Here is a 15,529-nt window from a genome sequence, read left to right as displayed (position 1 = left end):
GCAGATAAAACACACCCACAACGACCCACCCCTCCCACTGAGATGGTGAGAAAACCCCCAATGGTGGTAGGTTCCACAAATGTGACTACGTACCCGGAATACAAATGCCCCTACCAATATATAATGCCTAGTGGCCAATTAGAGAGGTTACAGGATCCCAGAACAGGGTCACAGAATAAGGGGGGCATCCACAGTACGTCCTAGTGATGATTCAGCCTGTATATGGGGCTGACAATTAACCCATATAATTGTCCAAAATGTGGGAGTTTACCAGAGGGTGCGGAGGGAGGAGGGGGACCTGGCAGTGAGCCCGATGCATGTTTCGCGGCACGCAAAGCCGCTTTGTCAAGAGGAAGTGGTGGATTAGTCCCAACAGGACCTTCAAATAACCCAATGACCCAGATCAGGTGACGGGATCAACCAATGGATGTGGCGCCGTCGGCACATGTGCCCTGAAGCCGGCAGGTCCTACTGCACAGAGGAGGTGTCATGCTGCACATGTGAGCGCCAGTCATAGAACCAACGCACACGAGCATAGCATAAAGATGCCCGTCTGTCAGCAGGGCTCAGACCACCGCAGAGCGACGCGCAAGGCCACATATAATTTACATATGAAAATAAACAAACAAGATTATCAATAGCAGCCACAGTGTGGGCCAGTAAAGGTATTAATTGTATAGGGATCACAGTTCAAGGTAGATTTACATATGCAAATGAACAAACGGGGTTATCAATAGCAACCACAGTGTGGGCCACTAAAGGCATTACTTATATAGGGATCACAGTTGCAAGGTACTATAAAAGATTATTATATACACATATGCATATATATATATATTCCACATATGAATAGATCACAATAGCGATAACAATTTATAATTATAATTCCCAGAACTGTAGAAACTTCTAAATGTTGTATTCAAAAGATAAGGCCAAGCGAAGGTCCAAGGGAAACACAGTATCCTCAATATCACTCAATGCAAAATATAATTGACATAAAAAACAAATTAGTGAAAGTTAAAAACAACAATTAAAAACAAAAACACTGCCTGGGAAGAAGGGGAGTGTTATGGGAAAATGGGGAGGAAAAAAGGCAGGAAGGAACTCTATTTATGCCCACAAGGATGAGGATGCATGTATATAAACACACACCCATACACACATGCACATCTGTATGTACATTTGTGGACAATTGCGCACAGAAATGCGCAAGCCCCCATACATTGAAGACCCAATAAAAAATGAGCTATACCACAAATATGGTGTATATGTATATACGCCCATAAATAGGGGACCTATAAAAAAGGGGCAAAACTCAAGAATTCGTTGAATCCATTAGGTGTCATGGTGTCAAGCTGGACAATCCACTTGACCTCCATTTGTGACAACATTTTTTTAATGTCACCACCCCTAACCCCCATACAGAGGACATCAATCCCCCTAATCTTCAGTAATCTCGCATCACAATTGTGGTGCGATCTGAAGTGTCGGGCGATCGTTTTAAGGTCCCCAATGTCAGACACTGTCTTGGCTGCGCCAATGTCCCGCACATGCTCCCGCACACGAACCCTAAGCTCTCTGGTGGTTAAACCCCTGTGTATCTTGGGACACGGGCACGTGGCGTAATAGATCACGTTTGAATTTCCACAAGAATTTCTTTGTCTAATCTGGAACTCTCTTGTCCCGTCCCGTCAGATGAACTAAAAGTGGAGCAGCGTAGGACATTGGCACAGGCAAGACAGTGCCCGCATGAAAATGAACCACAGAGAGGACCTCTAGTGCCAAAAAAGTTGCTGGGAGCCGGAACACAGTGGCTCAGAACCAATAAATCATTAAGATTTTTAGATCTACGAGGCGTCATGGAGGGAGAGCAACCCAGCCAGACCCTCAGAGCTGGATCTGTCCCAAGAACCGACCAGTGCTTATTCATTATGGCGCGCATATTGTGCCACTCATGGTTGTAAGTGGAGATGAATCTCCCTCCCCATCTTTACTCTTCTTCGCAGGCATTATATATTGGTAGGGGCATTTATATTCCGGGTAAGTAGTCACATTTGTGGAACCTACCACCATTGGGGTTTTTCTCACCATCTCAGTGAGAGGGGTGGGTCGTTGTGGGTGTGTTTCATCTGTATTTTTGATTGGCACTTTATCATGACTTTGTGCACTTTATGTGGTACCTAATAAAATTAATTGATATTTTTGTATTTCATCGTTTGCTCCATAACAACTCCTTGTATATAGCCAAACTGCATCGGCACCAGGTTGCTGAGCCACTCTATTTATCTCTATCACCCTTTCTCGTGCCCAGGCCAGAGTGGGATCCTGGAGCTTAGCTGTATCGAACTTAACAGGGGACACATCCAGCTCGGGGATCGGTGGAGTCTTCTCGACCTCTCCTGCCAATACCTCTAGGGGAAGGGAAACTTCTTGGGGTTACACTCTGTCCCTAGGTTGGCGACCCCTACAGCAGATATCCCTGACTCGGGATCTTCGGGTTCCACGCCCAGAATAACATTTATCCTGGGAGGGTTAACTCTGGTCTCCCACAGGGACCAGAATAGGGGCAAGTCTCTACCCGACACAGTCCCATATGGAAGGGTCTTCACCACTCCCACCACATGTTTTATTTCTCTACACGGTGTGGAAAAAGTAATCTCCGCGGTCGGGTACTCTCAGAGTTCCCAATGTATACACACCACCCCCACTTTCCGTCCATTGGGTTGTACCCGGCAACAAGAGACCAATGAACATGAGTCACTAGGCTCCCTGAGTCCAAGTATACATAAAATATAAGGAAAACACGTAATGAAAAAAAAGGAAAACAAACATAATAGGCCTCAAAAAAGAACAAAAAAAGTGTGATTATTTAGAAAAAAATTACTAATTTTATTGCACATATATTAGATAAAATAAAGAACTGCATATAATTGCAATCCATAAAACTGTAATATCCTGAAGAATTAATTCAACAGGTTATTTAGTATAACATGGGGCAGTATGTGGAAATATAGAACAAAGCAAGAGTCAATGTAAATGTTATTAATAATTTTTTTTACAATCTCGAAGAATAAAAAGTAATATAAATTACATATTAATATGAGACAACAATAGAACAAAATATGACAAATTAAATTATACAGTAAAATATAATCTTTTACTGTCAATACAAAATGACATTGTCTCTTTGTTAATCTTGACTACATCGATGCTTGACAACAGGCCAGACAAGAGCTCAGAAAACAGTATGGGCCTTCATACTGCATGGAGGAAAGGGTTAACCACAAGTAAAGCAGTCTAAGGTATAGATAACTCTTAAAAAGAATTAAAAAATGAAAGCGGATCTTTCAGCAAATTTTTCATGTTGGACTGGACACACAATGTAATGCCCCTTCACAATTCCATATTTACGTGTAGCGTCCGTTTTCGCATGTACCGGAGAAACGTACTCACGCACAGCCATTATAATCTATGGTTCTGCTTACATGTACCTGTTTTTGCATGGTTCACATGGACCCATAAAAGTCTATGGGTCCGTGTAAACCACGTACCGCACACGGATTAAATCCATGTGACATCCGAGTACCATCCGTGTGACACGTTCCGCAATGTAATGTATTCAAGAAACATTTTTAAGTGTTAAAGATGTGCAAAGATAACAGCTTGTAGAGCATTATATTAAACCCAATAAATAAAATTATGTGGAGTCTTCCCATTTTTTTAAACCAGCAAAGGTAAGGCAGACAGCTGTGAGCTAATATTATCAGGCTGGGAAGGTCCATGGCTATTGCCCTGCGCAGCCTAAAAACACCAGCCTGCAGCCATCTCAGAAGTGGAGCATGACATGACATGCTCCAATTCTGGCACTTGGTCTTCGCTCTTCCCGATTGCCCTGGTGCTCTGGCAATCAAGGTAATGGTTGTTGAGTTTGATCTCAGCTGTGAATTGTCCAAAACCACATCAATCCCTGGTGTTAGTAATGGAGAGTTGTCTATCAGACACTCCCATTACTTACTCAGTAATAAAAAAACACACAGAAAAATACTTGATATAAACCCTCCCCCACACTTTCCTTTGTTTACCACTTTATTAAAAAAGGAAAAGAAATCCCACACGAGTCCAACGTAGTCCACCGAATCTGACATAATCCAGGGATTCTGACAAACAAACGCTATGGAGCCTCGTTCTGACACTACACTAAAGCCAGGAATCTAGATGCATCAACCTTCTTCGATCACCCAGACTCTGTGCCTTGTTGGGCAACAACGACACCACGTCCACGTCCCTGTCCCTTCACAACAGCCTTTTTAGGAATTTTGGATTTTTCTGCCATAGTTGCAGATGTTCAGATGCAGATATTGGGGAACAAGGAGAAGTTAGTGCTTCGTGGAAGGTAGCACTACAGCCTAGCACTGCTTTGTGTTTTACAAACAGCAACGCAGCAGCAGAAAAAAATTGCCCTGAGGTTTAAGGTGAGATTACGCACCCCAGTAACCACGCAAGACAGCGGTGCTGCCACTAAAAAATTGCCCTGAGGTTTAAGGCAAGAATACGCAGCCCAGACACCACACAAGACAGTGGTGCTGGCAGCGTGTCAGTTGTGCAGTACCGTGCGTGCGTCCTATTCGCTGTGAACACGGCACCGCAACTGCACAAAAAACCTGCCCTGCAGGGGTAAATGTGACCTAGAAAAAAGCTGGGAAAACGGTCACTACTCAGTCCCACCCTGACCTTATACTTTCAGCTCTGAAAAGAGCTTTTGGGTTTCACAGAGGATTTCTGGCTGATTTGAACCAAAAAACACAACTCTCCCTAGCAGCTGCTCACACTCTCCCTACACTAGCTGTGAATGCAATGTGCAGAAAATGGCGGCGGCAGGGCTTAGTGCCAGGCTATGGTGACTCATAGGACACTGGGCGGCCAGCCAATCATAGTAATTCCGCCCACAACCAAGAAGGGAGCGGCATTACTGTGATTGGCAACTGCTGGGCGGGAGAACCGAATAGCGAGGCGAGTAGTGAAATACTCACTATTTTCCGAGTACCGCGAGTACCACATTACTCGCCGAGTAATGAGTACCCATGAATATGCTCGCTCATCCCTAGCCGACACCCGATACGGCCCGATCACCTGAGAACTCCAGACCCCAGCAGCATACTTCCACTGGATGTTTTTAGTGGACACCCACACATACTCGTTCACACGCAGGTCCGGACCTGAACGTTTATTACCACACACTCGTTTGCCACAAGACGGTGAACTCTTCAAGGAACTGACAACAAAGGCGTCCCCCTGTGTCCACACACTCACACCCCCACCATTCACAGAGGGAACCACCACCCTCCTCCGACCCCTCCTCCTACGAGGACTCCGCCTCTCAGGGTCGGCTAATGATGAGGGTTGAGCCTTGCCCCTACTCCCTGGCAGCAGCTCTGCTGCCCCCACTGGAGAAGGAGATGGTTGTAGAAAGACGGCAGGGACAGTGGCCCCCAGTCAGCAGCCCTCACACAACTGATCCCAGCTGACTACTTCCCTAGACCGCCAATCTATGACCGGGTTGTGTTTTTCCAACCAAGGGAGGCCTAAAACGATAGGTGATGATATTCCCCCCAAGACGTAGCATGACAGGGACTCTACATGATGAGTCCCTATACGCAGATGTATATTTTCCCCAACTTGGGTCAACCTCCCCTGGCTCAGTGGGACAGAGTCAATGGCCTGGACGCTTAGGGGTTTGGCCAGCGTCCTACACCTCAGGCCATGGATCTGGACAAAGTGAGTGTCCACCAGATTGACTCCCGCTCCACTGTCCACAAACACCGGTATGCCCTCAGGTACCCCGCCAACCATCACTTCTGCTGACAAAGTACACAGAGAGGGCAAAATGGAGGAAATATACACTCCCTGGTCGCCTCCCTCCACACGACCAGGGGGATGTGGCTTCTTAGGTGGTACGGAAGTTTTGGCACAAGCCGGGCAGACCCTGATAAAATGACCAGTCTGCCCACAGCTAAAACATGCCCCCAAACCACGACGAACCGCAGGCAACACTATTGGGGATCCAATTCTTCCCACCTGCCTGGGCTCGTCCAACTGCACCAGTGAGTCCTCCCTAGCAAGGACTACAGGGGGCATATTCACCAAAGCCGCAAAAGCTATGGAGCATCAGAACGAGCCTTTGTTCACTGGAATCACTGGACTATGTTCGATTCGTTGGATTAAGGTGGACCCGCATGGGATTTTTGTCCTTTTTGAATAAAGGGAAAGTGTCATGGAGTCTTCATTTAAATTAAATATTTTGTTTGTATTTTTTTTAGTATTGAGTTAGTAATGGGGATGTATGATAGACACCTCTTCATTATTAATATCAGGGCTTAACGACAACGGTTTTTGGGCTGAAACTACACTGGGTCATGACCAGTGGAAATGACATGCCAAGTCATGACTATGTGGCAGCTATGAAGCCTGTGAGTCGTGGGGGCCCGAAGCCAGCACAGGGCCCCCCTGCATCCTACTTTCAACTGTATTAACACTCCCTTTCCTATCATTCCCCCTCTGCATCTGAGCTCTGTGATGTCTCAGCACAGGGGGCGTGATGACGTCACTACAATGAGTTCACTGTGCCAAGAAGTGAAGAGGATCAGAAGACACACTGCAGAGACTGAAGCAGTGGGGAAACAGGGATAGATAAATATCTGTTTTATTTATTTTTTATGTATGGAGGACTATATGGGGTCCATAATACTGTATGAAGGACTATATGGCGCCCGTTATATTGTGTGGGGGCCCATTATACTGTATGGATGATTATGTGGGTCCATAATACTGTATGGAGGACTATGTGATGTCCAAAATACGGTATGGAGGACCATGTGGTGCGCATAATACTCTATGGAGGACGCATCATACTGTGTCTCAGGGGGACATACTGTAGTTGGCTTCTATAGGAGGAAAATTACTTTGCAATGGTTGCAAAGCCGTGAGATATGCTGTTCTGATCTCCTGCCGAATATTAAGGTTTTTTTTGGGGGGATAGCGGGCCCCAATTAGAATGTTTGCTATGGAGCCCCATGATTTAAATGTATGCCACTAGTCATGACTCCCCCAGAATGGCATTAGGACTCTGAAGTTGGGACCAAAGCACCAGAGGACCATGGAGGAGTTGTATTATGGAGCAGTATTTGTTTATATGGGAGAGCCTGATTTTAGGTCTGTAGGTATTCTTTTCTCCATCTCTGCTTTCTGCCCAAACACTCTGACTATAAAAGGAAGTTTTTAGGACCCATATGATGCATAGGAATGTAACAATTTATATTATTACAAACTATGCAATAGGAAATTTTAATTATTTAAAGGAGTATTCACAACTTTTACTGTTTTGGCATATCGCTAGATTATGTGATAACATTATTTTCCATGGTATCCAAATTCTAAGACATCGGTCAATCTGCAAGATAAAAGGCCGAGGTTGTTTGCCCATTTTTTCAGTAGTGCAGAACTCTTGGACGCTTATTGTGCAGTAGGCTGAGTGCAGCGCTGACTGGAGAGGTAGCTGTTCAGGGAAAATCTAAAGGTGTATATGCATTCTGAGGAAACAGGCTATTCTGAGGATCATTAGCAGTTCTTGCACTTCAACCCTCACTAATTCTATCATTTTCCAGCTACACATTTTGATTAACAGCTTTCCCTGTACAGTATATATAGATACATTTTATGGCATTTATGAGTCTATTGTATATAGTGTTACCTGGAGAAGCTTGAGAAGCTCATGGTATCGGAATGGTCAGATATCTCCTTTCTGTAACGTCGCTCCATACGCTCATGGTGCCTGCGCTGTAGTTTTGCACAGTCACGGATACGTTTTTCTGCCTCTCGGAAAGCTCGGTCTTTCAGTTTAGACACCATTTTGGGATTTAAACTACTTTGCTTGGCTGCAATGGAATCCAGATAGCGCACACACTCCATGTGCCCCTTGGTGGCTGCCATATCCAGAGGGGTGTGATAGTCGTTATCCAGACACCAGATATTGGCCCCAAAGGACACTAAAAAGGACAGGCAATTCAGATGTCCATTGGCAGCAGACAGATGCAGAGGTGTGTTACCCCATATGTCACACTTATCTGGATCTCCCCTAAAGAAAAGAAGACAGGAACAACAAGGTAAGAGTAAATAGGCAGTTAATGTTTTCATGTTATATATTATCAATACAACTTACTCAATTCCCAACACAGAAAATGGGTATAACCAGTGATTATATCAATAAAATCCAAGTGGATAAAAACAAATAATTTGTAACCCCCCAAAAAATATATATTTTTAAGGACTCAAATTTTATACTCCAGATAATGATCCAATAAAAAGAAAAAATGGAGTTCCATACAAAAAATTATATTAAAAATAATAAATTTTATTAGGCAAAATAACATACATGTATAAAAACCAAATGATGGTAGACCCTAATAATTAATACATGGGTCCAGGGCATGCAATAAGGTAATATTATATATCAAGGCACAAAACCTATAATTCTATATCAAAATACAACTTCAACTATAATCCCACTGATAAAGAAGCATAATCCCTCAAACAAATACTTGACTCTTAAGACCTGGGGAACAACCCTCAGTATATACATATCATTAGAGCGCTATTGAGAGTAAACAGTTAAGTGCCATAAAAAAGTGCTTTTAGTGCTTACCCATAAAATATATTGCTGAATTGCCTGGGAGCCACGTGCCACCCCTGACGCGCGTTTCGCGTTAGCTTTCTCAAAAGGGAATCAATAGCACTCTAATGATATATACACTGAGGGTTGTTCCCCAAGTCTTAAGAGTCAAGTATTTGTCTGTTTGAGGGATTATGCTTCTTTATCAGTGGGATTAAAATTGAAGTTGTATTTTGATATAGCATTATAGGTTTTGTGCCTTGATACATAATATTCGCTTATTGCATGCCCTGGACCCATGTATTAATTATCAATACAGTACATTAAACCTCCCTAAAACAACAAGTTTCAGCTATAGATGTCCTACACAGATTTATTGTACTTCCCGATAATGGTAAAATTTCTTTGATATGACTTGCGTTTATTTGTGAAAAAAATCGGAAATTTGGCAAAAATTTAGAAAATGTAGCAATTTTCAGATTTTAATTTTTATGCCCTTACACCAGAGTCATTTCACACAAAATAGTTAATAAATAACATTTCTCACAAGTCTACTGTACATCAGCACAATTTTTTTTGTTGGGAAGTTATAAGGGTTAAAAGTTGACCAGCGATTTCTCATTTTTACAACAAAATTTACAAAACCATTTTTTTAGGGACCACATTAAATTTGAAGTGACTTTGAGGGGTGTACATGACAGAAAATACCCAAAAGTGACAACATCCTAAAATCTGCACCCCTTAAGGTGCTCAATACCATATTCAAGAAGTTTATTAACTCTTCAGGTGCTTCACGGGAATTAATGGAATGGCGGAATAAAAAAATAAACATTTAACTTTTTTCACTAAAATTTTTCTTTAGACCTTTTTCTTAACATTTTCTAAGGTAACAGGAGAAAATGGACCATAAAAATGTGTTGTGCAATTTCTCCCGAGCATGCTTATACTCCATATGTGGGGAAAAAAAACACTATTTGGGCACACAGCAAAGCTCGGTTGGGAAGGAGCGCCATTTTACTTTTTGAATGTAAAATTTGCTGGCATAATTAGCAGATGCCATGTCGCGTTTGGAGAGCCCTTGATGTGCCTAACCAGTGGAAACCCCCAACAATTGGCACCATTTTGAAAACTATACCCCCTGGGAACTTATCTAAATGTGTATTGAACACCTTGAACCCCCAGGTGCTTCACATAAGTTTATAACATTGAGCTGTGAAAATAATAAAAACAAATCACATTTTTCCCACAAAAATGTTTTTTTAGCCCCAAATTTTGCATTTTCACAAGGGTAACAGGACAAAATGGACCCCAAAATTTGTTGTGTGATTTCTCCTGAGTTCACTGATACCCCATATGTGGTTGAACACTACTTTTGAGGTACAGTGCAAAGCTCAGAAGGGAAGGAGCGCCATTTTACAGTACAGATTTTGCTACACTGGTTTGAGTGTGCCATGTCACATTGGCAGGGCCCCTGAGGTGTCAGAGCAGCAGAAATCTACATAAGTGACCCCATTTTACAAACTAAATCTCTCAATGAATTCATCTGGGGTGCAGTGATTATATTCACATCACAAGTGTGTCACAGAATTTTATACCATCCGCAGTGTAGAAAAAATAATTAACATTTTTACTGAGATTGTGGGTTATCCCAAAATTTTACATTTTCATACTTGGACATGGGTAAAAATGGTACTAAAATTTGTCCCACAATTTCTGCTGAATGTAAAAATACCCCATATGTGGCTGTACAGTTCTGCTTAGCCACACTGCGAGACTCTGGAGGGACGCAGCGCTATTTGCCTCCTGGAGCACAGATTTTCCAAGAATAATTTGCAGAATCCATATACAGAGCCCATAAGTGCTAGAAAAGCAGAATCTCCCCCCCCCCCTCCAAGTGACCCATTTTTGGAAATTATACCCCTTTGTGAATTTATCTACAGGCGTAGTGACGATTTTATTTTGACACCATGGATGTTTTCCAGAAACAAGCAGCAGTGGATGTTGCCCAGTGAAAATTGCAAACTGCCATTGTAGTAACCAGTATGTTGAAGTGATCAGTACTTTATAGTGACACATTATGCCCAGCTCATGCTTCTGGAGACACGCACCTGTAAATTAGGCCCGCTCTCATCACTACAGAAATGCCAAATGTGGGCACTATATGTGGTTTAAACACACTGGGGCTCAGAAGGGAGGAGGATTTGGATTTGGGAGAGGAGAATTTGCTGAATTTCTTTTGGCGGGTGAGGAGCTATTTCGCTTTTCCAGAGCCTTTGTGCTACAAGTAACATGGAAGCCCCCTATATTTCTGTTAACAGATAACAGACCTGAGTGAGAACTTGCTTTTTTGTGGATTGAATTGAAGCTTTTGTTAGGAACATTTTACATAACATTTAGCATAAAATTTTTCCTGATTTATTGTGATTCAGAAGAAACCCCTGAGGGATACATTCACTATAACCAGGCAGCAGAGTAAGGGCTCATGCCCACTTGCAACTAAATTGGACGAATTCTATCCGATGAAAAAATCGGATTGAATTCGTACCAATGTTAATCTATCATTGTGTCTTCATCTGCGTTTTTTTTCCAGCTCGGATCGGATCATAATCGGGCTGGAAAAAAAATTGCAGCATGCTGCGATTTGCTTCGATTCTTGGACGAGACTCGCCAATGCAAGTCAACGGATGCAAGAAAAAACGCACAGCACACGCACCATGCGTGTGCTGTCCGTTTTTTACGCACCAGTGTCCTTAGAAAAGCTGCCATTTTATATGCGGCTACTGTAAAATCACACTGACATGTTAAAAAAACAAAAAAAAAGAATACATGTATGCATATAGAATAGGTGTATACATATATATGTCAGTGACATATATATATATTTATATTTGTTAGAGATATATATAGCAAAATAGCCATTAGTTCAATTGTCAGGTTCTGAAGAATAATTGCAGAACCCGACAACATATGACACATGGTTTACATATAGTAAACCATGTCATATCAAAATGATTTATATATGTCAGTGTTTATTAAATTGTTTAGTGTGCGTTAGCAAAAAATTGGAACTCTAGGGGTTAAATTAAAGGATATAATCACGGAAAAAATTGCATGGGCTCCAGTGCAATTTTCTCCACCAGAGAGGGAAAGCCAGTGACTGAGGACAGATATTAATAGCCTAGAAGGGAACCATGGTTATTGCCCCCCCCCGCCGCTGGCTAAAAACATCTGCCCCCAGCCACCCCAGAAAAGTCGCATCTATAAGATGTGCCTTTTCTGGCACTTAGCATCTCTATTCCCATAGCCCTGTAGCGGTGGTATATGGGTTAATAAGGTTAATAAGGGGTTAATGTCACCTTGCCATTAGGTGACATTAAGCCGGGACAATCAGACACCTATCCATTATTAACCGAATAGTAAAGGGTTAAAAAATACACACACACATTAATTAAAAAATATTTTAATGAAATAAATACACCAAGTTTTTAACCAAATTTATTATTCAGCCAATCCATCAAAAGCCCTAGATCACCTGTAAAAAACCATAAATAAAAAAACATCTATATCCATACCTCTCTGCAGTTCAGTCAGGCCTCCCTCAGCAATCCATCTCCGGGGTTAACTAGTTTACATCCGGGAGTGGTGCTAATGCTACTGCCCCAGCTGTAAACCACTGCCGAATGAATGAATTCATCTCTGCGCAGCCTCCCCGGCTGACCGGAGATGAACTCATAAGCGTGGGAAAGTTTCTGAACTTTTTCCCATGCTCCTGAGTTCACCTCACATCAGCCGGGGACTCCGCACAGCCTCACTGACTACCGCTGACATCACAGAGGCTGTGCGGAGTCCCCGGCTGACCTGAGGGGAAAAAGTTAAATGTTTAAACATTTAACTTGAAGAGGAAGTCTGGGCTGCAGCTGATCCCTGGCTTCCTCTTCATGTTCAATTTGACAAAAGGCGAGGACACGGACGCCAGTGCTGATTGGGTGCGGACTCGTGCGGTAGTTGTGACACATAAGAGCCCTGGAGAAAACAAGTGCAGACACCGCAGGAACAGTATAGGTTTTATAGGTGAGTATAGGTTTTTTTTATTTTATCGAGGCCAAGCGTTGGGTATGAGGAGTTGTCTAGTAAACAAACCCTTTAATAATTAAAACAAATCTCACAAATCTTTTTAATTAAAGTCACAAGAGTGAATGTGTGAACCTCGTGTTTGCTTGTTGCCTTGGTTGATAATGTTGTGCATAATTGTTTCTGTGAGTACATGCGGTCATGTAGGTGTCAGTAACTGAGCCTTACTGGATCTGAAGAAGTGACTTGTTAATACTGTTCTCTGTTTCTGAGAATTTGGTGCATTTTTGATGTTGCAGATTTTTCAGCACCTATTAAGTAAATTAGGTTTCTTGTTTTTTTCATTGTGTTTTTTATTGCTCTTTTTACACACATTTTTATCATGTTTTTGACTGAGCTTTTTGTTACTATTTGGTATATTCATGTTTTAAATAAAGCTACTTTGCTTTTGATACTATTGATATTTGGCTTTGGCAAAAATTCATATGCCTATTACAAGCTTTTTTGATGCATTTCCGCTGCAGAAACACACTAAAAATGCATGTGAATTATATATCTGTGGAATTTCCGCATCTAATGTAATTCTATGGGGAAAATCAGAACATAAAACTCAGCGTACCTGCAAGAGAAATTGACATGTTGAGGATTTCAAACACGCATCACAGGTCAGTTTATGCTGTGAAAAAAAGGACAGTGGGCATGAGGGTTCTATTATTCCCATCCACTTTGTTGGAACCATAATGCCAAGTTCACACATCAGTATTTGGTCAGTATTTGACATCAGTATGTGTAAGTCAAAATCAGGAGTGGGACAATCGGGAAAAGTATAATAGAAACCCGTCACCACGTCTGGATTTATCACCCACTTTTGGTTCTGGCTTACAAATATTGATGTAAGGCTGGAGTCACACACAAGGTAGAAAAATACGGACCGTATTTTACGTCCGTAATACGCATAAATGGTCTCTAAATAGTGCTCCGTATGTCATCCGTTGTCAGCGTGTGGCCGCGTATTTTTCTCATGTTCGCATCCGTATGTAATCCGTATGGCATCCGTATACCGTTTTTTTCTCGCAGCCTTGCAAAACGGACATTTAACGGTTTTGAGGCCTGCACATAATTTAAATCATCAGCACCAACCCTATTTATTGCTTCAACATCAGGTGGCAGCCTCCAATCTGCCCATTTTGGTGCTCTGCTTGTGTGGGGGTCTTGCTGGTTGTTAGCAAACATGTCTGATACACTTCAGTTTACCCCAACTGACCGTGTTCTCTTCAACTGGGTTTTGTCCAGGCTCTTTGGCCAGCCATACCCAGTGATTGTGGATCCGAGGAGGCGGCGACGCATGTGGGTCCATCCACTTTTGAGGTAACGACTCACAAGAGGTCATTTTCAGCCCCTCTATTCTTCTCTGCAGGATTACCCGGAAAAATTTTAAATACTGTCGCATGAGCCTTGCAACATTTGATCTACTCTTGGAGACAGTGCGCCCTGGGATACTGGGATAACCTTTCAGGACACAAGGATGCGCCAAGCTAGATCTGCAGAGGAGCGACTTCTACTCACATTACGGTATGTACTACACAACCACATTCTCTATGTTCATGATGTGTTGCCCAAACTCTGTTTTTATTTGGTCCGAAGTTTAATGCCCTCATCTTATTCCAGATATATATAAACTTACAGACCAGAATGTTATGTGTAATATGTACTGAATATCACGTAGTGATTGTGCGACCAAATATATGTGTTAGTAGATATGAATCACTAACAAGTTTGGTATGTATGTACCTGGTGTTTTGTTAATTTGTGCATTCTAAAATGTTCCATTTCTGTTGTTCTTCAGCTTCCTGTCCACTGGCCTGTCTTCTACCGCCCTCCACCATGATTTTCTCATTGGAAGATCTACCATTTCTGGCATAGTCAGGTCGACATGTAGTCAAATATGGTCAACACTACTCGTCATGCCCCAGCCCAGGATGGAAGACTGGTTGAGGATATCAAGGGACTTTGAGGAGGAATGCCACTTTCCTAATTGTATTGGGGCCCTTGATGGCAAACATATCCGGGTGCGTAAGCTGCCGAACTCTGGCTCACAATTCTTCAATTAGAAACAATACTTTTCTGTTGTGTTGTTGGCTCTGGCCGACTCTCAATACAAGTTTATAATTGTTGACATTAGGGCCTAAGGAAGAACAGGAGACTCTAGAGTCTTCAATACTTACATTATGGGTCTGCGGCTACGCAACAACAAGTTGGATCTACCACCACTACGCCAGCTACCAGGATCCACTCTAGAATCAGTCACTTATGTCCTTGTCGCAGATGAGGCTTTTCAGTTAACGCGCAATGTCATGAGGCCATATCCCCGGCGCAACCTGGACCACCGGCGCTGAATTTGTAACTTGCGCCTATCACGTGCTCAGCGACTGGTGGAGTGTTCCTTTGGCATTCATTGGCCAAAATGGCGGGTCCTCCAGTCTGCCATTCAGCTGAGTGAACAAAATGTAAATGAAGCAATTAAAGCATGTGGCGTTGGTCATAACTTCACCAGGATACCTGATTGTTCCTCCTCTGCTGGTGTTGTGCGTGGGTCAGACAATGTACGTAGGGCGAGACCACCTATCAACCCTCAACGTAGAACGCTTCCTGGGCTCAAAGTACCTGATATTTTCACAAATTACTTTGTCACCTGAGGGGGAAACTTCTTGGCAAGAGCATGGTGTGTCTATGTTGTAAATGTTTCTTTTTGGCCTTTGGGAAACTATATATATTACAACCCCTTATGTCTTT

General features: G+C 42.6%; 1 protein-coding gene across 2 annotated transcripts in view; it reads right to left on the bottom strand.

Annotated features, from left to right (window-relative positions):
- USH1G (USH1 protein network component sans) overlaps positions 1-15,529 on the bottom strand; it is a 115,272-nt gene that overhangs the window by 73,170 nt on the left and 26,573 nt on the right. For both annotated transcript variants that reach the window (XM_073587983.1, XM_073587984.1), the window contains exon 2: positions 7,748-8,131. In XM_073587983.1, the coding sequence (XP_073444084.1) occupies positions 7,748-8,131 (384 nt within the window). The remainder of the gene's footprint in view (positions 1-7,747; positions 8,132-15,529) is intronic.

This window comes from Dendrobates tinctorius, unplaced genomic scaffold, assembly GCF_039654945.1.
Source record: "Dendrobates tinctorius isolate UK_male_01 unplaced genomic scaffold, ASM3965494v1 ptg000103l, whole genome shotgun sequence".
NCBI lineage: Eukaryota > Metazoa > Chordata > Amphibia > Anura > Dendrobatidae > Dendrobates > Dendrobates tinctorius.
The sequence above is the reverse complement of the archived record's forward strand: the minus strand, read 5'-3'. Positions and strand labels throughout refer to the sequence as shown.